This window comes from Poromitra crassiceps, assembly GCF_964638095.1.
Source record: "Poromitra crassiceps genome assembly, chromosome: 27".
Classification (NCBI taxonomy): Eukaryota; Metazoa; Chordata; class Actinopteri; order Beryciformes; family Melamphaidae; genus Poromitra; species Poromitra crassiceps.
The window spans coordinates 16,297,240-16,323,458 of record NC_139650.1 but is presented as its reverse complement, the minus strand read 5'-3'; the positions used below and the strand labels follow the sequence as shown (position 1 = coordinate 16,323,458).

Sequence of the window (26,219 nt, the reverse complement as noted above, 5' to 3'; positions counted from 1 at the left end):
AAGTACTTGGACACTTGGATGAGACAAAAAAGAATGAGTTGGTCTCTATGGTTAATAGCTATCTTTCCCCTTACCTTTCTACGTTCCTTGCAAAACCCAAATCAGCGTTTGATGAGGTGGGTGTTATTTTTGCAGTCATACCATTTGGACGTCCGGCATATGAAAGGCCATGAAAATGTAATGGCTGATGCCCTCTCGCGTGCATTCTAGGGTAGTGCTCTGATCTATTTACAGTTGAACTGTATATATTTGTTGGTTCCTATATGTGTCAATTTACTGTCACTCACCCCTCTTAAAAATGTTACTGCAGGTATTAAGGTTGCAGAGGTGGTGATTGGACCGAGGGGTCAGGTATCAGTATGCTTGATGGGTAACTGTAAAGTTAAATTAAAAGTTACGGAGTTCCTGCGTGGTCTCCGATCTTATGGGGGGGGGGGTGTGATGACCCATCCTGTTGGTGTTTGGTGTTAATTCTCTTCTCTGTTCATGTGCAGGAGGAGGGGACCAGCCTGCAGGGGTGTGCCTAGATGAGGAGGCACACCTGACTCCAATTTGGCTCAGGAGTATTTAAGCAGGCTGGTCACGGCCATTCACTCTCTCTCCCCTGCCCAGGAAACATTGTTGGTTCTTTACTCCTTTGAGTTAGTTTTGACTTTAGTTATTGCACTTGCACATACACTACACTTTCACACATCCACACATGCACTACACTACTGATCTAACTGATGACTCACACTCCATTTGCACAGTAAGGTATACTTTGTTTAATTAGTTTCAAATAAATACATGTTTTTGGCATTTACTCCTGTGTGTCGTCTCCCATATTTGTCATGATTGATTCCGTTCATGACAATGTGAGTGTATGTGTATGAGTGTATTGTGTATATGTGAGTGTATGTGTATGAGTGTATTGTGTATATATGAGTGTATGTGTATGAGTGTATTGTGTATATGTGAGTGTATGTGTATGAGTGTATTGTGTATATGTGAGTGTATGTGTATGAGTGTATTGTGTATATGTGAGTGTATGTGTATGAGTGTATTGTGTATATGTGAGTGTATGTGTATGAGTGTATTGTGTATATGTGAGTGTATGTGTATGAGTGTATTGTGTATATGTGAGTGTACTGTATGTGTATGAGTGTATTGTGTATAGTGAGTGTATGTGTATGAGTGTATTGTGTATATATGAGTGTATGTGTACGAGTGTATTGTGTATATATGAGTGTATGTGTATGAGTGTATTGTGTATATGTGAGTGTATGTGTATGAGTGTATTGTGTATATGTGAGTGTATGTGTATTGTGTATATGTGAGTGTATGTGTATGAGTGTATTGTGTATATGTGAGTGTATGTGTATGAGTGTATTGTGTATATATGAGTGTATGTGTATGAGTGTATTGTGTATATATGAGTGTATGTGTATGAGTGTATTGTGTATATGTGAGTGTATGTGTATGAGTGTATTGTGTATATATGAGTGTATGTGTATGAGTGTATTGTGTATATATGAGTGTATGTGTATGAGTGTATTCTTACGCGTTTCAGCAAAGAGCCTTCTTCAGAGCGTTTAGGCTCTTTGTGTGGCTCTTTTTGTGATGTGACCCAATAAATCAAGTGAAATGTGAGTATTTTGTCCTCCTTGACTTTGAAAACTGAGATGTGCCCTTTCAGATTTTTTTGAACATATTTTGGATTTTGGGTTTGGCACTCCACTGAGAAGCCCATTGTTGAAGCGCAACCTTCTTTTTCTAAACTGTATTGTGTACATGTGAGTGTATGAGTGTATCCGTATGAGTGTATTGTGTATATGTGAGTGTATGAGTGTTGTGTATGAGTATATTGTGTATATGTGAGTGTATGTGTTGTGTATGAGTGTATTGTGTATATGTGAGTGTATGAGTGTTGTGTATGAGTATATTGTGTATATGTGAGTGTATGAGTGTTGTGTATGAGTATATTGTGTATATGTGAGTGTATGAGTGTTGTGTATGAGTATATTGTGTATATGTGAGTGTATGAGTGTTGTGTATGAGTATATTGTGTATATGTGAGTGTATGTGTTGTGTATGAGTGTATTGTGTATATGTGAATGTATGAGTGTTGTGTATGAGTGTATTGTGTATATGTGAATGTATGAGTGTTGTGTATGAGTGTATTGTGTATATGTGAGTGTATATGTGTATATGTGAGTCTGTATATGTGAGTGTATGAGTGTTGTGTATGAGTATATTGTGTATATGTGAGTGTATGAGTGTTGTGTATGAGTGTATTGTGTATATGTGAGTGTATATGTGTATATGTGAGTCTGTATATGTGAGTGTATGAGTGTTGTGTATGAGTGTATTGTGTATATGTGAGTGTATGAGTGTTGTGTATGAGTGTATTGTGTATATGTGAGTGTATATGTGTATATGTGAGTCTGTATATGTGAGTGTATGAGTGTTGTGTATGAGTATATTGTGTATATGTGAGTGTATGAGTGTTGTGTATGAGTGTATTGTGTATATGTGAGTGTATATGTGTATATGTGAGTCTGTATATGTGAGTGTATGAGTGTTGTGTATGAGTGTATTGTGTATATGTGAGTGTATGAGTGTTGTGTATGAGTATATTGTGTATATGTGAGTGTATATGTGTATATGTGAGTCTGTATATGTGAGTGTATGAGTGTTGTGTATGAGTATATTGTGTATATGTGAGTGTATGAGTGTTGTGTATGAGTGTATTGTGTATATGTGAGTGTATGAGTGTTGTGTATGAGTGTATTGTGTATATGTGAGTGTATATGTGTATATGTGAGTCTGTATATGTGAGTGTATGAGTGTTGTGTATGAGTATATTGTGTATATGTGAGTGTATGAGTGTTGTGTATGAGTGTATTGTGTATATGTGAGTGTATATGTGTATATGTGAGTCTGTATATGTGAGTGTATGAGTGTTGTGTATGAGTATATTGTGTATATGTGAGTGTATGAGTGTTGTGTATGAGTGTATTGTGTATATGTGAGTGTATGAGTGTTGTGTATGAGTGTATTGTGTATATGTGAGTGTATGAGTGTTGTGTATGAGTGTATTGTGTATACGTGAGTGTATGAGTGTTGTGTATGAGTGTATTGTGTATATGTGAGTGTATATGTGTATATGTGAGTCTGTATATGTGAGTGTATGAGTGTTGTGTATGAGTATATTGTGTATATGTGAGTGTATGAGTGTTGTGTATGAGTATATTGTGTATATGTGAGTGTATGAGTGTTGTGTATGAGTATATTGTGTATATGTGAGTGTATGAGTGTTGTGTATGAGTGTATTGTGTATATGTGAGTGTATGAGTGTTGTGTATGAGTATATTGTGTATACGTGAGTGTATGAGTGTTGTGTATGAGTATATTGTGTATATGTGAGTGTATATGTGTATATGTGAGTCTGTATATGTGAGTGTATGAGTGTTGTGTATGAGTATATTGTGTATATGTGAGTGTATGAGTGTTGTGTATGAGTGTATTGTGTATATGTGAGTGTATGAGTGTTGTGTATGAGTGTATTGTGTATATGTGAGTGTATGAGTGTTGTGTATGAGTGTATTGTGTATATGTGAGTGTATATGTGTATATGTGAGTCTGTATATGTGAGTGTATGAGTGTTGTGTATGAGTATATTGTGTATATGTGAGTGTATATGTGTATATGTGAGTCTGTATATGTGAGTGTATGAGTGTTGTGTATGAGTGTATTGTGTATATGTGAGTGTATGAGTGTTGTGTATGAGTGTATTGTGTATATGTGAGTGTATATGTGTATATGTGAGTCTGTATATGTGAGTGTATGAGTGTTGTGTATGAGTGTATTGTGTATATGTGAGTGTATATGTGTATATGTGAGTCTGTATATGTGAGTGTATGAGTGTTGTGTATGAGTATATTGTGTATATGTGAGTGTATGAGTGTTGTGTATGAGTGTATTGTGTATATGTGAGTGTATATGTGTATATGTGAGTCTGTATATGTGAGTGTATGAGTGTTGTGTATGAGTATATTGTGTATATGTGAGTGTATGAGTGTTGTGTATGAGTGTATTGTGTATATGTGAGTGTATGAGTGTTGTGTATGAGTGTATTGTGTATATGTGAGTGTATATGTGTATATGTGAGTCTGTATATGTGAGTGTATGAGTGTTGTGTATGAGTGTATTGTGTATATGTGAGTGTATGAGTGTTGTGTATGAGTGTATTGTGTATATGTGAGTGTATATGTGTATATGTGAGTCTGTATATGTGAGTGTATGAGTGTTGTGTATGAGTATATTGTGTATATGTGAGTGTATGAGTGTTGTGTATGAGTGTATTGTGTATATGTGAGTGTATGAGTGTTGTGTATGAGTATATTGTGTATATGTGAGTGTATGAGTGTTGTGTATGAGTGTATTGTGTATATGTGAGTGTATGAGTGTTGTGTATGAGTGTATTGTGTATATGTGAGTGTATATGTGTATATGTGAGTCTGTATATGTGAGTGTATGAGTGTTGTGTATGAGTATATTGTGTATATGTGAGTGTATGAGTGTTGTGTATGAGTGTATTGTGTATATGTGAGTGTATATGTGTATATGTGAGTCTGTATATGTGAGTGTATGAGTGTTGTGTATGAGTATATTGTGTATATGTGAGTGTATGAGTGTTGTGTATGAGTGTATTGTGTATATGTGAGTGTATGAGTGTTGTGTATGAGTATATTGTGTATATGTGAGTGTATGAGTGTTGTGTATGAGTGTATTGTGTATATGTGAGTGTATGAGTGTTGTGTATGAGTGTATTGTGTATATGTGAGTGTATGAGTGTTGTGTATGAGTGTATTGTGTATACGTGAGTGTATGAGTGTTGTGTATGAGTGTATTGTGTATATGTGAGTGTATATGTGTATATGTGAGTCTGTATATGTGAGTGTATGAGTGTTGTGTATGAGTGTATTGTGTATATGTGAGTGTATGAGTGTTGTGTATGAGTGTATTGTGTATATGTGAGTGTATATGTGTATATGTGAGTCTGTATATGTGAGTGTATGAGTGTTGTGTATGAGTATATTGTGTATATGTGAGTGTATGAGTGTTGTGTATGAGTGTATTGTGTATATGTGAGTGTATGAGTGTTGTGTATGAGTATATTGTGTATATGTGAGTGTATGAGTGTTGTGTATGAGTGTATTGTGTATATGTGAGTGTATGAGTGTTGTGTATGAGTGTATTGTGTATATGTGAGTGTATGAGTGTTGTGTATGAGTGTATTGTGTATACGTGAGTGTATGAGTGTTGTGTATGAGTGTATTGTGTATATGTGAGTGTATATGTGTATATGTGAGTCTGTATATGTGAGTGTATGAGTGTTGTGTATGAGTATATTGTGTATATGTGAGTGTATGAGTGTTGTGTATGAGTATATTGTGTATATGTGAGTGTATGAGTGTTGTGTATGAGTATATTGTGTATATGTGAGTGTATGAGTGTTGTGTATGAGTATATTGTGTATATGTGAGTGTATGAGTGTTGTGTATGAGTGTATTGTGTATATGTGAGTGTATGAGTGTTGTGTATGAGTATATTGTGTATACGTGAGTGTATGAGTGTTGTGTATGAGTATATTGTGTATATGTGAGTGTATATGTGTATATGTGAGTCTGTATATGTGAGTGTATGAGTGTTGTGTATGAGTATATTGTGTATATGTGAGTGTATGAGTGTTGTGTATGAGTGTATTGTGTATATGTGAGTGTATGAGTGTTGTGTATGAGTGTATTGTGTATATGTGAGTGTATGAGTGTTGTGTATGAGTGTATTGTGTATATGTGAGTGTATATGTGTATATGTGAGTCTGTATATGTGAGTGTATGAGTGTTGTGTATGAGTATATTGTGTATATGTGAGTGTATATGTGTATATGTGAGTCTGTATATGTGAGTGTATGAGTGTTGTGTATGAGTGTATTGTGTATATGTGAGTGTATGAGTGTTGTGTATGAGTGTATTGTGTATATGTGAGTGTATATGTGTATATGTGAGTCTGTATATGTGAGTGTATGAGTGTTGTGTATGAGTGTATTGTGTATATGTGAGTGTATATGTGTATATGTGAGTCTGTATATGTGAGTGTATGAGTGTTGTGTATGAGTATATTGTGTATATGTGAGTGTATGAGTGTTGTGTATGAGTGTATTGTGTATATGTGAGTGTATATGTGTATATGTGAGTCTGTATATGTGAGTGTATGAGTGTTGTGTATGAGTATATTGTGTATATGTGAGTGTATGAGTGTTGTGTATGAGTGTATTGTGTATATGTGAGTGTATGAGTGTTGTGTATGAGTGTATTGTGTATATGTGAGTGTATATGTGTATATGTGAGTCTGTATATGTGAGTGTATGAGTGTTGTGTATGAGTGTATTGTGTATATGTGAGTGTATGAGTGTTGTGTATGAGTGTATTGTGTATATGTGAGTGTATGAGTGTTGTGTATGAGTATATTGTGTATATGTGAGTGTATGAGTGTTGTGTATGAGTGTATTGTGTATATGTGAGTGTATGAGTGTTGTGTATGAGTGTATTGTGTATACGTGAGTGTATGAGTGTTGTGTATGAGTATATTGTGTATATGTGAGTGTATATGTGTATATGTGAGTCTGTATATGTGAGTGTATGAGTGTTGTGTATGAGTGTATTGTGTATATGTGAGTGTATGAGTGTTGTGTATGAGTGTATTGTGTATATGTGAGTGTATATGTGTATATGTGAGTCTGTATATGTGAGTGTATGAGTGTTGTGTATGAGTATATTGTGTATATGTGAGTGTATGAGTGTTGTGTATGAGTGTATTGTGTATATGTGAGTGTATGAGTGTTGTGTATGAGTATATTGTGTATATGTGAGTGTATATGTGTATATGTGAGTGTATATGTGTATATGTGAGTCTGTATATGTGAGTGTATGAGTGTTGTGTATGAGTGTATTGTGTATATGTGAGTGTATGAGTGTTGTGTATGAGTGTATTGTGTATATGTGAGTGTATGAGTGTTGTGTATGAGTGTATTGTGTATATGTGAGTGTATGAGTGTTGTGTATGAGTGTATTGTGTATATGTGAGTGTATATGTGTATATGTGAGTCTGTATATGTGAGTGTATGAGTGTTGTGTATGAGTGTATTGTGTATATGTGAGTGTATGAGTGTTGTGTATGAGTATATTGTGTATATGTGAGTGTATGAGTGTTGTGTATGAGTGTATTGTGTATATGTGAGTGTATGAGTGTTGTGTATATGCCCCCAGAGCTCTATGGGCTTCCAAGAAGCAACAGCGTCGGGATTAAACCAAGATGTAAGAGGTCTTAAAACATATGCCCCAAAATAATATTTAAAATTGTGAACAGCGAGAGCCCCTGAAGATTTATCACGCTGTGATGTAGTTAGTTTAACACAAGGGTGCTTCCCTGCCCAGATGAATCTGGAAACTACCCTAGTTGATATAAATTGTGAATAATGGACCTAAAACCGAGCCTTGCCGCACCCCCTTGTGGACAGATCAAACGTCAGAATAAAAAACATCAGCCTGAACACATTGAGTCCTGTCAGTAAAATAATCACAGAACCAGCCAACAGCAGAATCAGACAATCCAATATTAATTAACCTTTGCTTCATTACATTATGGTCCACAGTGTCAAATGCTTTAGCTATTTCTCTAAGGTTTAGAGAAATCAATAAAACTTGGACTAAATAAAGACTTGGACTCGTGACCAGAGACTTGAGACTTGACTCTTAGACTTGCCCCTCAAAGCCTTGAGACTTGACTTGGACTTGAGCTCAAAGACTTGAGACTTGACTTGGACTTGAGCTCAAAAACTTGAGACTTGACTTGGACTTCCCAAAAAATGTGAGCATCTCTTATGAATATGTATATAAAATACTATAGTTGTACAGGATTTAAATCGTTTGTCTGTTTTTGATTCTTGAATCTAGTCTCATACTCCATCCTACTGTATTGTAGTATTAAATGTAATCTTTTTTGAATTTCTCCTTATACCTTCTCTTTTAGCAGACTTTTTCTGGGGTCATGGTCAGTTTATAACTGAAGTGCCTGGTCAATAGGTATACAAGTACAGGTTACATAAAGGTTAAAATAAATAACATTTCATATTTATCTAACGGGGACACAGGGAATAGTCTGAATGTAGGGCTCATTAAAAAGCAGAGATGCTGATCCAATTAGCTTGAAACCAGCCAGAGTGTCTAAAGGCTAAGAAGAACAGCAGCTTGTTAGTTTGAATTCACCGTCTGAATGTCTATAGTCATGACATGCGGGGTAGGGTTGTCAAAAGTATTGACTCGATAAGTACTGTATCAATACTAAACATTTTAAACAGATACAATACTCATTTACAACAGTATCGATACCAGCAGTGCTTTCTCTTAATGAAAAATCAAACATACTACTGATTTGCCCCTCCCTATCATTGGTGGGTATCTGTTGCTTCAACAAGTTCAAAGTGTTGTGATAGGCTGATGACTAGAGCAGTAGTAATCACCTGTCAGTGTCTTTCTGGCGTGGAAAAGGCGGTGCCTGGAGGGTTTTTTGTGAGAAGAAACAGATGATAACGCCTGCTGCTAGGTTACCAGCTTACCAGCCGCACTAACCACCTGGTTAACCTAACGTTAGCACTTGTAGCAGTAACGTTACTAACAATACAGTGTTGTAGAACAAGCAAGGCAGATGGCAGGTATTTACAATACATGTCCGATATACCGTAATTTCCGCACTATAAGGCGCACCTGAGTATAAGCCGCAGCAGCAAAATTGCCTGTTTGTTACATATATAAGCCGCGGGTGTTTTGATGTTTAATTACCATATGTAAGGGTTCGTGCACAGAGGGGATTGTCGGGAAAGAGATGGCTGTTTGGGGAAGCTCCCATTTATTAACATTTCAACAAAACAAGCATATCCCGCTGGGGATCTTTTCTTTTGGCATTGTGAGACGCTTAAAAATCACCATCGGCGGGAGCTTTACTCCAGATGCTGTGCAGCCAAGAACACAAGTGAAATTCGTTCTCTCGTGACCTGTGGTTCTCAACGTGATGGACGATTCACCTTTCTTGTTAACAGTCCTAGTGAGAGGCAGGTCGAACGTCAAAGGCACTTCATCCATATTTATGATCTGCTCCGGTCCGATGGAATATTCCTTGATCTTTCTTTGTGTGAATTCGCCGAAGTTTGTAATTTTCTCCTGGTAGTCGGGAGGGAGTTGCTGACACACAGTCGTCCGCGCCCTGACGGACAGTCCCTTTCGTCTCATAAATCTGAAACACCAGGATGGTCCACCTCTAAAATGTTCAATTTTCATTTCGGTGGCGACTGTTTTGGCCTTCAGTCGGATCTGAACGGTGGACACACCTCGGCCGTCTGCTCTCTGTGTCAACACCCTGATGCCAAGGTTACGTGCTGCTGCTCGATTTCCTTCTTTCCTTCTTCTTCTCGCCGCCATCGTCGTAACACAGCCAGTTCTCCATCTTTTGAAGCATGATGTTAGATTACAACGAGCTAGTTGTGTGGCTTAGCCTTCCAAAATGTTGCCGTTAGTTTTTTTAGAATGTAATACATAGAATTGGGAATGTTACATTAAATTTCATTCAGACTGTCTTTCAGGCTCAATCGCTGCCATTTTCCCCCCGGAGCGAGGGAGGAGGGAGGGTGTTTTACTGTAGTGGCTGAGAGAGCGTAGTGGCACAGTGCTCCAATCAGGTCGCGAGGCACATTTTTTGCAACATCATCCAATCAGGGTCTCGCTCTCGTAATGTCTGTCTTGCTCTCGTTCTGCCTCATACCAACATCCATAGATTTTGGAGGTCCCCGAGCGGCCGTTAGCTGATAAAAACCATAGATAAGCCGCACCGTTATATAAGCCGCAGGGCCAAAAAACGGGGAAAAAGCCGCGGCTTATAGTCCGAAATTTACGGTAATCCATACTGCCTTTATGATCGCTGTGACAGTAACGTCAATTCAATGATTAGCCTATAACATCCTATTACTCCATCGCCCGGCTGGAAGAAGTGGTTCACATCAGCCCTTTTCTGGAAATGGTAAATGGTAAATGGCCTGCATTTATATAGCGCTTTTATCCAAAGCGCTTTACAATTAGACCTGGGTATTGGTTCAAATTTCAAGAATCGATTTGATTCCGATTCACAAGGTTGCAAATCGATTAATCCCGATTCGATTCGATTCCGATTCGATTAATTTCAATATCGATTTGGTTAGTGATACCAAAACGTGTTTTTTGAGCTGTAACCTGAATTACATGACTGTCCAGTTATGTAACACAGGGGTTCCCAACCTTTTTTGCGCCAAGTAGATACATGGGGAAAAGAAGTTGCAGACCGGTTGTCAATTTTAATGGTTTTAGTTACACATATATTTACTCACCAGGTGGTGACAAAGGGTAAATAACAGCCTTTTCATGTGTAAATAAAGACACTTTCACAATTATGCACAGTGATTTGATTTCAGCCTATATAATTTCTAAAAGTAGATATTAATGATCAAACATTTCCATTTATGTAGCCTACAGCAGTGGTTCCCAACCTACGGTACAAGTACCACCTGAGAAAGTACATGGCTCTCCAAGTACCACCATATGACCGACGTTAAAATACAGTCTATTCAGCTATGCACAGTTCACGCAGGAGGCAAATTTATTCCAACCTGCAGCCTATGTGCAACCTGCAGCAGCTGCACTTGTGCTGGGTTGACTGCTGTCTTCACCTCCTTGTGCTTCATCGTTGCTGCTCTCCTCTACTACAGCTCTTTTACGATTCCCTCCCGTTTTGATCCACTTTAGCATCCCTCCTCGTCTTTGTTCACCACTTGTGTAACCATGCGGGGCGGGCAGGTAATTGTGCATGCGCAACAGGTATAGTGTCCGTCAGAAACAAATATTTGTTTCTAAATCTCAAGACAACAAAATAAACCTCAATTTCAATGATCACAAGTTTATTTTCATTCGTAGTATTATTTTGATAGATAAACATGTTTTACAATTGATTTTAAAGTTGGGTTTATTTCATAATTTAAACATTGGGATTCCAGGGATCAAGTACCACCAGCAGGGGGGGGCGCAAGTACCACCTACCTTGAGAAACACTGCCAATAATATTAATAATAATTATTATTTCACTTTCACATGTTTGAAAACTACTACTAATGACCACCATGGATTTTGCACAAAAACTAAAAAAAAAAAAAAAAAAAAAAAAAACTTTTTTTTTTTTTTTTCTTCACAGAGCCTTCCAAGTACCACCAGCAGGGGGCGCAAGTACCACCTACGGTACGCGTACCGTAGGTTGGGAACCACTGATATACACTATATAAAAGCGTTAAAAATATAATAAAATAAGTAGAGGAGTTAAAAGACATTGACTAAGCTACACGGTTAAAGTACATCAAACATACTGTAGGAAAACAAAGGAAATTAAAATGGGGCACTATTTAAAAGCTAATTCAAAAAGGTGGGTCTTCAGGTGGGACTTGAAAGTGTCCAGAGTCTGAGCTGCACGGATGCGGAGAGGGAGGCAGTTCCAGAGTCTAGGGGCTGCTACCGCAAAGGCTCTGTCCCCCCTGGTTTTTAACCTGGACCTGGGCACCGTAGTGCTCTGGAGGGGGTATGGTGGCGTAGGAGATCGGACAGGTATGTGGGGGCTAAACCATGGAGGGATTTGTAAGTGATGAGCAGAAGCTTAAAGTCGATGCGGTATTGGATGGGGAGCCAGTGGAGTGAGTGTGTGTGTGTGTGTGTGTGTGTGTGTGTGTGTGTGTGTGGCTCTGGAGACCCAGAAGAAAGAAAGGACCAGACGACAGGACATGCTCTCAGCAGTCACAGGCAGGTGACTTCTCATGCTTATACAGTATACTGTATTTTTAAAAAAGAAAAAAAAGAAAGAAAGAAATACAAACAGAATATATGGATTGGCCACAGTCAGAACCCATATAAACCAGGTATGAGAGGCCTCATGGGAAAAGTAGTTTGAAGAAGAGAAGAAAGCAGCTCCATAAAGAAGCTCTAAGAATAATACGTTGTGTACTGTACATCAAAGACATTCCTTTCAGCCTATATTGCTTCATGTAGGTGCCCTCAGTGTTGATCAAGTGAACCTTCTCCAGGTTGGTTTATGCCTACCCCACACTACAGGATAATTTGCAAGATTATGGCCAAGATTCCCCCCTCCCGATTTTCTCGGGGGTGCTCCAGATTTGAGGCGCGTCGGGCAGATAATCTTCCCAAATGATCCTGTAGTGTGTGGGGTTCAAAGATTCACAATCGGGAAGACTGCCTCTTCCCGATTGTGAATCGGGCATATCTAACATGTTAGATATTTACAACCCGACAGGCGATTGCATCTTGAGCAGAGAGCCAGTAGTAGCTGCGTTTCCATTAGTTTTTCGCAAAATAATCTGGTCCGCGTTCGCCCGCAGCCCCACACAGAAACAAAGAACGAGGAAATTGTCATCGAGGTGAAATACCCGTGCGTCTTTGAACGGGACGGAAAACTAATGCTATACTGCAAAGCATGTAGCCTACAACAAGCGCTTAGGTCTCATATGCTTCCCGCCACGGGCGAGTCTCCGCACGGAAAAGTGAGTCAAATCAGCAGACGCGCCTCCACAAGGCACCTGTGCAGACGGTTTTCGTCTGGCCGTGCACAGTAGGCCTACACCCCGAATGGACGCGGCTGTCCGCGCAAATATTAGTTAAACAAATCCTTTCAGTGCAAATGCATTATAAAAACAAAAAATAAGATTTGTTTAGAAAACGAAATGACACAAATGTATTATTATTATTATTATTATTATTATTATTATTATTATCATTATTACTACTACTACACCCGGTGCGCACACTGAATAGGCATTTTAAAAGTTAACGTCGAGCCCTGCTTCCAAGGTGAATCTTCGGCATAATCTTCTAGTGTGTGGGGTTGCGTTTGAACAGACGCGATTGTGTGTGTGTCTCAAGATTGAAATGTTAAAAAATCGGCTCTCTCTGTCCTGTAGTGTGTGGGCTCTCAAGATTTTTATAATCTTCAAGGATTTGAAAATCCTGTAGTGTGGGGTAGGCATTATTTGTTCATAGTTCCTTAGAAATAACCCCCCCCCGGGTTGGAATCACCTGATGTCCCACGACACAATATTATCGTGAGAATTAAGTCTCAATATGATAATATTGTGATACTGTGAGTGATATGCTTGTATTGTGATGTATTACCTTTTTTCCACTGCAAATCATGTCCCCATAGGAAATTTGAATAAAGTTTCAGGTCTGTTTATCTCACTTCAATCATTTTTATTGTAGCAAAATGGTCAAGCAGACAACACTGTCATCAAAACATGTCAGAAATATTGCATACACCTGACAATTTATATACCGTAATAAAATATTGCGATACTTGGTGATATATTGCCACACAAAATATCACAATACTATGGTGTATCAATTACCCGCCTCCACCCCTACTTTCAATTTCACAATTACTCCGCATGGAGCTCTTGTCTCCCATACTTCCCAATCTCAGTTTCTACCTCAGGGTCCAAAATGTGGAATTCTCTGCCATGACATGTTTTGAATTTGTCTTCATGACAGTTCAAAAGAACCCTGAAATAACTTCTCCTAACTAATATTTTCCATATGTGCTGTCTCAGAGACAGACTTCCCAGTTGTGCTGTTTATTTCTAGCTGTGGTAGACAAAGCTTCTCCAAGATAGAGCGAGATCAAAAGAGGTCTTGACTCATTCTGTTCACGAGCTGCTTCTGTGGAAAGCAGGGCTGCTCTTAACATCTGACTAACAGACCATGTGATTTCGAACAACCAATAACATGCAAACCAACAGAGCATGTGACCCCAAATAACCAATGAGCATGCAAGAACAGAAATAGGTGACACCTATCCAGGAAGTGCCAGAACCTCCAACAGAAATAGGCAACATTCATAGAAGGTGCTAGAAGCCCTAAACAGAATAATGCATGAAACATTATTCAAGTTACTTGCAAGTTACTGAACAGTACAAGTACAAACAAACTAATTTCAGGGATCGTATGGTCATGAGAAACCTGGAAAAGTAATGGAAATTTAAAATACAATTTGTTTTATAAATATTTTCATGTCATTCATTTACACTGAGTTTACAATAATTCATGTGCTAAGAATTAATGTTCACAAGCACATGCTCACTCTATCTATCTATCTATCTATCTATCTATCTATCTATCTATCTATCTATCTATCTATCTATCTGTTCACTATTATTTAGGCTATACAGTAGGGTTGGGCGATGGGATGAATATATGGGCTATCTGCGATTGAGTCCACCGTCGGTTGCTTTTGTTGGGTGATCTTTTACGTGAGTGTTGTCATTTTAATTTGCAAACTGAATGGAGAGAGAGCGTGGGGACAGAGCAGAGACATGCGGCTCAGCACACACGCACGCACGCACGCACACGCACACAGAGACACACACACACACACACACACACACACAGACACACACACACAGACACACACACACACAGACACACACACACAGACACACACAGAGACACACACACACACACACACAGACACACACAGAGACACACACAGACACACACACACAGACACACGCACACACGCACGCACGCACACACACACAGACAGACACACACACACACACACACACAGACACACACGCACGCACGCACACACACAGACAGACACACACACACACACACACACACACACACACACACAGACACGCACGCACGCACGCACACACACACACACACACACACACGCACGCACACACACACACACACACACACACAGACACGCAGTGAGAGAGAGGCAGGGGAAACGGAGCAGAAACACGCTCATCTGGGAATACGAGGCAGGATGAGGGCAGATTAGGAGCGATGCGTCCTCGCATTTAAAATAACTGCCAAATTCCGACTGAATCAAATGAAAGTCAAACTATCGAAAAGGTAAAGCAGCCATAGAGAAGATTCAGACACTTTTTGCACCATGAGTTCCACTCTATCTGCCTGTCTGTCTCTCTGTTTGTTTAATGTGCGTGTGCGCATGTGTGTTGAAAAGAGGTTTAATTTGCGTCCGTGTCATTTTCATCGCTGTTCATTGTAACGAGCAGAGCGTGTGTTTAGCCTTTTTTTTTTTTCAACTATCACCCGGCTCCGTCCCCAAATTAATTTCATCATCCTGACGCTATTTTTTTACTTCCCCCGGGATGACGGGAGGTCCTTAGTGTCGAGCCCTGGTTAAGTGTGTGTGTGTGTGTGTGTGTGTGTGTGTGTGTGTGTGTGTGTGTGTGTGCATGTGTGTGTTTCAAACCAACTCCCCCTCCATGTTGTCGTCCTCCATGCTGCTCGCACTTTGTGAAGGGGAAAGGGGGGGGGGGGGACTTTGGAAGCGTCTTTCAGACATAGAAATGCAACTGATAGAATGTGCACCTTATGTAGCACGATACTAACGATCTGTCTGGAAAGGCAGATCGTGAAGACATTCTAATCATTTAACGATCTAATATCGTATTGCGAACCCCTAGGTCGAACCAATATTTTCGTAGTCATACAAGTCTAACGGCCTATTTTTAGGGGTACAAGCCCCGAAGAGGCTGAAACCCTATTGTTTTGAATTGATTGATTTGAAAATGCAATTTCAAATCCATTTTCAAATCGCAATTTCAAATCCCAATGCCATTTAGCCATTGCATAGACTCTACTTAAATAGATATTACTATTTAAATATTTTCATAACGTTAGGTGGTGCTGTTGGAAGCCTTGCATCGGAGAACCAATCAGGCGGGCCTGCTTTCTGGGAGCAGTGTCATGCAGAACCGGTGCTGTCGCGTTTGCAGAGAAACATATTAATCACTTAGAAACAAACATAACCTGTTAATAGGACGTGTTTCATCCGGCCCCGGCTGCTAGAGGTCTTTCCCCCAGCGATAAGCCCGACTCCTGAGGCTACGTTACAGAGCCTGCTGATGACTTCACACAGTAGCAAGCGGACCACTTCCGGGTAGGAAAAATTATTGTAAAATAAACAACAGGTATAAATTATCTTTGCAGCACATCAGTGTCTTGCTCTATATTGGAACTATGAAACATTGCATTGCTGCTACCAAATAAAATTCTAATAATAAATGTAGGCGTGTCTGCTGCTGGCCGTTCTCGCCGGGCTCAATGAACCAGATTTGGAACAGTAAATTCACAGACGTTTGGTGGTTAGGTAGCGCTGTTGGCGCCACTCACCAAACGTCTGGAAACCGAGACTAGCCATTGCATGACTCTTTTGGCAAAACTGTGCAAAACAATGCAAATTAGACATGTATTTGAAATCCCTATTTGAAGGATCAGAAGAGTCATTTGGAATGTAATAAAGTGTTTCCTTAATCATTATCTAATAATTGTAAATTTAAAAAGAGTAATTTCAAAACAAATTCACAAATGAAGTATTAATCTATCAATAAATAGTTCAATTTGAAAAGGGATTTTCAAAATCACCTATTAAAGAGTCAATTTAAAAATGGAATTACGAATACATCTTTTCATTGGGCATTTAAAAGGTAAATTCCTTATTGTATTTGAATTTCCTTATTGAAATTGCAATTTCAAATCCCTTTTCAAATCCAAATTTCAAATCCATTTACAGTTTCCATGACTCTCCTGGTCCTTGGCTTTCCAAGTCTCTCTCCCCCTCTCTCTCTCTCGTGTGTGTACAGTGATTTATGACATTTATGACTGATGACATGAGTGGGACAAAAATTGAAACACTGATGACATCATCAGTGATGTCACAATGCACAATTGCTCAAGTGACATCACTGATGACATCACTTATCACATCATCAGTGATTTATGACATCACTGATGACATCATCAGTGGGACAAAAATTTAAACAGAGAGAGAGAACAGAGAACAGTTTGCCCACATGCTCCCTTTTATAGATAGATAGAAGGTGGGTAGTGCATTCATCAGTATTACTCACAAAATATAACAAATACTATGGTGCATTATTATTCATTAAACCAGTTTATATAGGAATTAAAATCACCTAACCACTATGCCAATATCAACATTCATTAAGAGAAACGGTGAAAAAGACAGACTTTGCCTGCAGCCCCCACATCACTATCCACCCCCTGATCTGAAACTGCATTTCTGAACGAGAGCTCAGATGTGTTTTGCTCTGACCATTTCAGAATGAATTTATGAACACAGCCATAGTGAAACATTAACCCATGTTCATATCATTGAGTTCACTCCTGTGTGGGCTGTAGGCTGAGCATGCATAACGTTACCTGATGAACGAGGCATTTCTCCACGTGCACTTTTTACTTTCACTTAACGTTCTTTGCACGTTCGCTCAGTGTTTACAGATCACTCCTCGTGTTTCAAGCAACGTGCGTCGTCCACATCGATTCTACTTAAGTGTATAACCACACTTTAAAATGTTTAACGTTACTTCTCTCCGGGACCGTCAGAGAGAGACAGACTGTGTGTATCGTGTATCGTGTGTGAGTGTGAGCTGGGAGCCCCCGCGTGCCCCGCCTCCTCCTCCTCCATACAGGCAGGCTGCCTCACATCACTGGATCATCCTGCACTCACACCTATGCGACTCCGTGAACATTTTACCCGCACACTCTAAAATGCATTCAAACTGTGTATTTCACATTGCTGTAATTATTTTCTGTCATATGCTGTCTGGAGAATGCCACTTGAGAATTGTATATTGTATCAATTTCTTCAATTTGTTTATGTAAATAAAGAAATTAAATGAAGAAAGATGTGATGGGATGGAAGGAAGAAGACGATGAGGGAGGGGGGAGAGGAGAAGGAATGAGTGGAGTGGAGTCATGCTGCTCATGTGAGAATAGCCCAAAATCAATGCAGGAATGTATAACCAAATAAAACACATATATGTTGTGGCCAAGCATGTGGTGAAATGCTTGGTTGGGAATACATTTAGTGCACCATTACGTTGATACAGACCTAATCAATAATTCAACACAATATGGGTTTGATATGAGAGCCCTTTAAAATCAAATCTTTTTTGGGGTTTTTATAAGCCCCAGGTATACTCTCTTGCCTAAACAGTGGACTTATTTTCATGACTATAACATTGATCCATGTCAGCATCCATTATCCATGAGCAGATCTACAGCCAACTGTGAAAAACCACAGATGAAATGCTATAAGGCAAGGCAAATCAATAAGCATTATAAAGAATGATTTTAATATTTAAAATGTTATAAATATTTCTGCTTTGAATGTGCTGTAATACACCAGTGAAACATGATGACCATTTCCAGTCTTATGACTGGAAATATTCACATGAATAATGCATAGTGAGAAGTGAAGAGAAGATGACGAGGAGAGAAGAGACGAGGAGAAGAGAAGAGAAGAAGAGGAGAGGAGAAGAGACGAGGAGAGGAGAGGAGAGGAGAAGAGAAGAGAAGAGGAGAGGAGAGGAGAGGAGAGGAGAGGAGAGGAGAGGAGAGAAGAAGAGGAGAGGAGAGGAGAGGAGAGAAGAGAAGAGAAGAGAAGAGGAGAGGAGAGAAGAGACGAGGAGAGGAGAGGAGAGGAGAGACGAGAAGAGAAGGACATCAATGCTGCCTTCAAATGGGAAAAAATCTTCCACTGAGGAAGTTGTGAATACCACAGGAGGGCTGCGTTCAAATGAACTTTTCTCGTGAACACAGTAAACATGACCGCATTTGAAGGCAGCAGTTTCAGTTCAGTTCTTATTTATTTATAGTGCAACATCACCCCAAGGGGTCTCTGTACACTTCACAACAAAGCAATTCGGAGCACCGGTGTTTCCTCGAGGATTTTTTTCAGCAGCGGTGGTGGAGTCCCGGGGTGGGGGGGTGTTCTCAGCAGCCCAAACAAATGTTTTTTTCCCCCTCCATAATTTTGGTAATTTATTATACATAATATGCACAACAGTGAAGTTGTGATATTTTTTAAGAAAGAAAGAAGCAAGGGTGAAAAATACTGAATATACCTGATGTGTCTTTCCTTACTATACTATATATTTCTTAAAAAAATATTGACTAATTGAATATTTTGAAACTTGAACTCCAGCCTGTGTCTTTTGATATATATACATTTTTGACATGTGTACATCTTTTCGTTATTTTGTTCTTAGATAGCACTTCCTCTTTAAAGTGAGACTAGGTCTACCTCCAAACCAGTAGAGGGAGGTATACACCTATGTACAGTAATGTACTGTGTACTGTATGTACCGGTACCTATACAAACACTTCCTGAAATGTATGTGCTTCACATGACACTGACGAAGATCCATATCGGATCGAAACTGTTTGTCTCCGTCTATTAAATGTTGTCCACAGGAGCAAAAAGAAACTGTGTCGTGAGCCATTTTTCTATTTTATTAATAAAATACAACCATGCTATTGTTGATATGTTGTGTTTTTCTGATGTCAATTACAGAGATATGATAAGAATCAGCCCCCAAGCCCCCCGGCAAAGACATGCTGTCAGATACACTAATCCCAGCATGGTTTATGCAGTGGAGAAGGAAAACATCAAGAAAGAGTTGCAGAAGGTGAGGGAGGTGGCTCTGACTGCTCTGTGGCACAGGACCACTACCTGACAGTTACAGTACACTACGTGAAAGATGGGACAATACTACTGTATTTATGCTGTAACTATAATTTAAAAACTGCTTTAAAAAAATAAAACAAAAGATTTGTATCGTAATTTCAATGCGTAATGTAGTTTTCCTTTTGAAAATGGATATATATTTAAAAAAAAAGTATCGAAAAAAGTATCGTTCAGGAACTGGTATCGAAATCAAAGTATCAAATCGGTATCGATACCGAACATTTTTCAACAATACCCAGCCCAAGACACACACGCATGCACTCTCCCTTTCTGACACACACAAGAGATGAGATGACAGCGTCAGTCACGTTTTGGGTCTAAACACTATGAGCAGGATTTATAGTGGTTCTGAATGTAACATGGCACATCGGTGATATATTGGGATTCTACTTCCACTGGTGTAATGATAGATAAGTACTAGGAGTATGTGTACGATGCGGGGAACATATTACAGGCGGAGTCCCGGAAGTAAACAGTTGTTAAATAAACTCGATAAAGGCTACACATCTGTCTCCCGCTTGATACATACAGTACCTTGGTAACCTGTTACATGTTGTCAGAAGTGACGAATCTCGTCTCATACAGCATCGGAGGTTGGGATAAGATGTCTCATACAGCATCGGAGGTTGGGATAAGACGTTCGTTAAAACGAAAAGTACAATAATAAGTCAGCGGTTGGAGCTAAGCTATCCTAGCAGTTATAAACTGGACGCAGCAGAGAGCTAGTGAGCAGTTCTTCTGACCAACTTCTCATTAGTGGTTGAATGGGTGCTTAATGTTACGTTGTGGTAGGCTGTGTGTTAAACAGCTTCTCCACCCGCTAAAATGCAACCAGGGATACTTAACACATCGGCATTGTTGGAATGTAAAAATCTGTCTTAACCCTTCGCCAAGTTTATTCTACCTTTCATTCTTTTTTGCTTCTCTGTGTTCTTTTGTTCATTCTCTGTTATGTTGTGTTAAATTGTGGTCCGACTGTATCTCGCCTAAATACACAGCGCTGTTCGGTTCTGATCTGCTCTGTCTGTTTTCCGGTTATTTACTCCTGCCTGGGGGCCTTGAGACGGAGGCAGGGGCGGAAATTTGAAGTTTGAGGGACAGTTTGAGGGCGAATGGAGTTACGAGACTTAGTCACAAGATCGTTTTAATGCTTTTCCACTGGTTCAATTTTGTAAAACCCAGAGACAGACGTGAAGGACTGAGCTGGTGTTTCACTCGACCCTGTATTTTATTAGATCTTATTTTATTTTATTTATTTTACTTGATTATTTTTTAATGTATGTTTTTTATTAGGATTTGATGGGTTTATTTTTTAATAGCACAAATTGTCTTTTATTTTATTTTATGCTTATTCTTATTGGTGATTCACTATGCCCCACTTTCCCATATCATTCTCCCCCCTGTGTGGCAGGCACACCCACGCGTTACCCCCAGACTCTGACAAGTGCCTGTGGCACTCACACTGTTATACACTTACACACATCCAGACATACACACAACAGTACACATTTTATAACAGTCATCATGAGGACCGCAATGGAAATAAGCTGTTAGCTTTATTGCGTTTTTATCCTTTTGATAATGGTGGGCCTGTGTATGTATATATGTATATTGTATATACTGTGTATTCATTATCAATAAAGAACTCAATCAATCAAAAAAAAAAGGGTGACCAATGGCATTGACTTATGACAAAAAATGAAAATGTGAAAAAAAGGGCAGCGATGATATGTTGTACATTCATTGTACTTTTTTATTGTATTATTGTCAATATGTGTTTGCTTTGGCAATATAAGCACTGACTTTTCATGCCAATAAAGCTAATTGAAATTGAATTGTGGGGGAGAGAGAGAGGGAGAGACAGAGAGAGAGAGAGAGAGAGAGAGAGAGGGAGCAAGAGGATTGGGAGCAGGGGAGAGAGAAAGAGATGGGAAGAGATAGAGGAAGAGAGACGAAGAATAGAGGGAGGGAGAGAAGAAGAGAGAGGAAGAGAGATGGAAAGAGAGAGAAAGCGATAGAGAGGGAGAGAGAGAAGATGAGAGAGAGCATGACAACGAGAGAGAGCATGTGACCGTTTCATACAGAAACAGCAAGACACAGATAGACAGAGTGGAGCAGGAACAGCTTAGTGAATGGAGGACGGGGGGAGAAGCTGAGATGATGGAGGGAGGATGCTGAGGCAGAAGGGGAGGAGGGTTAAGCCAGATGGGAGGAGAGAGGAGAGGAGGAGAGGAGAGAGGAGGAGAGGAGGGGGGAGGAGCTGGGAACGCAGCAGAAGTGGCAGACAGGCAGACGCAGCTCGGCTGGGCTCAGAGCACGCCGTAAACAGACGGGAGGCAGCTACAGCCCCACATCAGAGACAGACAGACACGCACGCACACTTCAGGATACATCAGGGACTAACGCACTTGGACTCAACACAATGGAATAACTAGAACTTTTTTTGCCTTCGTATTGCCGATGAGTTTTGTGGATGAGAGAATCTGAAGCTAAAGAACATATGAGAAGAAGCAGGGGCAGACATGGCTGTTTGTTGTTTCATGTCCAGGATTTGACACAAGGAAACCAAAGCCTGCTCTTCTGCATCAGACTTCGTCAAAAGCACACTCACACACCAGCGGCTATAAACAGCTTGATACAGAAGCAGCTGGAGGAAAAACACAGAGATCCACGGAGCAGGAGAGGCGTGTGTGTGTGTGTGTGTGTGTGTGTGTGTGTGTGTCTTACAGTATGTGTGAAGCCTTTAAGGGCAGCCCCGGTGGAAGTGCCCTGCGTGACTGCGTGAAGTGAAGTGGACAGCATGCTGACTTCTTTGAAAATCTGACGGGCGACTCGGGCGGTCCGTGGGCGGCCGGGCCGACAGCTGGGGCCGTGATTCACAGAACCTGACTCGCCTCAGCGTGAAAACAAGAGACGCTACAACTAAGCAGCAGCCTTCTCTCATGACAGGAGCCGGGAGGGAGAAGGTGTGCTTGTGTGCAGGGGAGATGTTTGCACTGGGGGGTAAAAATCTAAAGGATTTCTTCAGAGACAATCTGAGCCCGTTTTGAGGAACACAAGTGGGGGGGTAATGACTCCAAGTGTTTGTTTCTCCGGCCAATAAGAGGAGCTAAAAGGCAGTGTGCTTGCAATGCCACTCCAGCAATCACAATGGACAGTATCATCAAACCTATAAAGAAACTAACAATCAGTCATTTTAACAGGATATGGACTTATTTTATAGTCGTGTGGATCTAAGAAAGCCCTGTTATGAGTTGAATGGACTGTCAAGACGTGAGGACATCTGCTGCAGTTCAGACCATGCGTGTCTGCTCTACGCACTTGACTTTACATGCCTGGAATAAAAACACCCGGGTGATTGAGGAGAATGTCCCGATCTTACGATGTACCTCCCTTCCTCTTTTATCATAACTGACTAACTGACTGAAGGATGTTCTTATCGCCACACTGGACCTGGATGAGTTTTACAGCAACTGACCTTTGACTGTGTTCCATTTACTAATTACATGTTTGTATCGATCTATCACTCCCTTACATCTCTTAACCCCCGTACCTGTTACTTTTCTTCTTCTTTTTACTTTATTGCCCGGCTGGGACGAGGGCAGAGAGAGTGAACTGTTGAGCATCGCATGGATGATTTGCTTCTGCCCTACTAAACACAAATTGCGCAGCGGAAGGGATTTGTTTGTTTACACAGGTACAAGGTATAGGTATAGGTATTTATACAGGTCCAGGTACACCTGGACCTGTATCTCTGAAACTGTGCCTTTTTAGGTCTTTTTATCTGATCGTTTTTTTTGCCCTCTTGGGCAGGTTGATATGGATGCAATCGCCTCATTCAACATGAACCGGGTTAGAGAAAACAAACAACCACGGTGGAGGCAGAAATAAGCCAGAGTGAGGATACATTACACTGACGTTTTGTTTGTGCCCTGTAGCTTAACGCTGACAACAGTGTTTGTCTTTCACTTGTCTTGGAAATGATAAAGGGATTTAAACATTTACATTGGATGCTTTGTGTGTGGCAGGAAGCCTGAACAGAAGCAGAAGAGAAAGGACCACCTACCATCAGTTAGGGGACAAGGACAAGACAAAAATGAGGAAATATAGACCTTTATGTGAATTAATTTGCCTGGAGTCTATTTACTTATAGCTTGAACTACAGAAAAATCTATTTCTCATATGAGTCAGAGACTGATGAAGTAAAAGATATTAACAACAAACAGAACGCTGGCTGTTCTCAGGGACAAAATAACAGAGAAATAAGCTGGACCCTACAAAGAGAAGTGTAAACGGTCCACTGGCTGCTGTGCCTGTGCCCAGAGCCTGCTGTTTGCAATATGTTGTGTGTTGGTGGTAGCAGCGGGGATGCTGGCAGATGTCTGAAGGGTGTGGCGGCACTGTTCTGGTGGTCTGTTGTGGTGCTGCTGGTGAGCCTCCAGCACCCCCAGCTGAGCACTGCCCAGGCCAGCACCTGCCCGCCCGGCTGCCTCTGTGCCTCGGACATCCTCAGCTGCACCGCCCTGGCTCTGGAACACGTCCCCGGGGACATGCCCGTCTCCGCTGTCACTCTGGATCTCAGCCATAATCGGATTGTGCAATTGGAGGAGGGCAGCTTTGGGAGGCTTCCTCGGTTGGAGACGTTACGGTTGGCGCACAACCGACTGACTGGGATTCAACCGGGGTGCTTCCGAAATAGCTCCGGGGCATCACTTCGACACCTGGACCTGTCGTCCAATCAGCTTAGTGTATTGGAGCAGCACTATTTCCTGGAGTTGTCGGGATTGAAGGAGCTGTTGTTGTTCAACAACCGTATTGTCCATGTGGAGAGCCAGGCCCTCGCCGGACTGGGCAGCCTCCGCAAGGCCTACCTCAGCCACAACCGTCTCACCGACTTCCCCTTCTTTTCCATCCAGGAGCACAGCCACCCTCATCTGTCCATGCTGGACCTGTCCTCCAATCGCCTGCCCAAACTGCCCCTGGAGGACATATCAAAGTTGCCTCTGTTGGTCCAGAGTGGACTCTATCTCCACAACAACTCCCTGCTGTGCGAGTGCTCCATGTATGTGCTGTTCCGCCATTGGGAACAGAGAGGCTACGCCTCGGTGAGGGACTACAGGCAAGAGCACACATGTCTTATCTACGGGATACAGAAAGGTACGGTGCGCTTCTTCCAGCATGGCCGCTACTTTGAAAACTGCAGCTTGACTGTGATGACTCAGCTGCACCTGCAGGGTGCGCAGGAGAGCAGTGTTCTAGTGAACCCAGGCGAGGCCAAGCTGCTGCACTGTGTGACCACTCTGACAGGGCAGCACGTGACATTCATCTGGGTGTCACCTAACCAGGAGTACGTGGCGCCTCCAGGGAACAACGGCTCCCTGAAGATGTACGCCAACGGCAGTCTGGAGATCGTGGCTGCGCGCGTGGAGGACTCCGGCATCTACTGGTGCATGGCTGTGGACCGGCGGCGGCAGCGCAACGAGACGTGGGAGGTCAACGTGACCGTGGCACTGCACCACGCCGGAGAGGCTCACGAGCCCTTCAACACCGCATTCACCACCCTCCTGGGCTGCGTGGTGAGCCTGGTGCTGGTTCTTATGTACCTCTACCTAACGCCCTGCCGCTGCCCTCCCTGCTGTAAGGCCCCCACCCCGGCCACAACCACCCCGAGCGCGGGGAACGAGGCGGGGCCGGGGAGCGCCCAGTCCTCCATCCTCTCCCCGACCCCGCCCGCTACCACCGAGGGGCCCGGCCGCAAGGTCAGTAGCAACAAGCACGTGGTGTTTCTGGAGCCCATTAAAGAGCAGCAGAACGGCAGACTCAGGGCGGGCCCGGGGTATGGACACTTGGGGCCGGGGTTACTGATAGGGGCGGAGCATCATCCCAAGCTCCACAACCAATTGCAGACGAGGGCAGGGGAGACAGACTCCATTATGTCAGTGTTCTCAGACATGCCTATCATGGTGCCATAGCAATGGGACTAACTGAGAGACAGACTGGTACTGTGATCAAGTCCTCCTCCTCCTCCTCATTCCCTCTCTCAGCCCCATCGCTTCTCGGTTACCTCCTCACCACCTCCCACTGCACCCAGCACCGGACCTGAGCCAAACACTAACTCAATACTAGGGCTGTACCAAATAGACATTTTTTCAACTCAAATTGAGGTTCCCATGAATATTCGAATGTCTGCCATGACGTCATCATGGAAAAAATACAAATAAATTTGAAATAAAGTGATTCATCAGAATAAAGTCTTTCTGTGAAATCAACTTTCTTTAATGAATAAACTGCAGTGAGAATTGCACAGTACAAATCGTGTACTAGGATGATCTCTCGTTTTCTCAATCAACCATTCATGTACATTAAGCTCTAGTACTTTCCAGTTTGTTTGTTCATTCAATCCTCACCATTCACAATGTGCTGGCTATGGGAGCAATTCAGCATAAACCATAATCACACAAGCCACACCTTAACAGAAGGATACGGCAAAGTGCAAAATTTGAAAGCTGATT

The 26,219-nt window shown here is 41.3% G+C and overlaps 2 protein-coding genes across 2 annotated transcripts in view; one reads left to right on the top strand and one right to left on the bottom strand.

Moving 5' to 3' along the window:
* LOC310798965 (E3 ubiquitin-protein ligase RNF123-like) overlaps positions 1–26,219 on the bottom strand; it is a gene marked incomplete at its 5' end in the record, with an annotated part of 386,065 nt that overhangs the window by 108,559 nt on the left and 251,287 nt on the right. The window lies entirely within an intron of this gene.
* LOC310799340 (amphoterin-induced protein 3-like) lies at positions 24,048–25,679 on the top strand (the record flags this gene model as incomplete). Its single annotated transcript, XM_083661934.1, has 1 exon — positions 24,048–25,679. The coding sequence occupies one exon, from the start codon at positions 24,048–24,050 to the stop codon at positions 25,677–25,679; it is 1,632 nt and encodes a 543-aa protein (XP_083518060.1).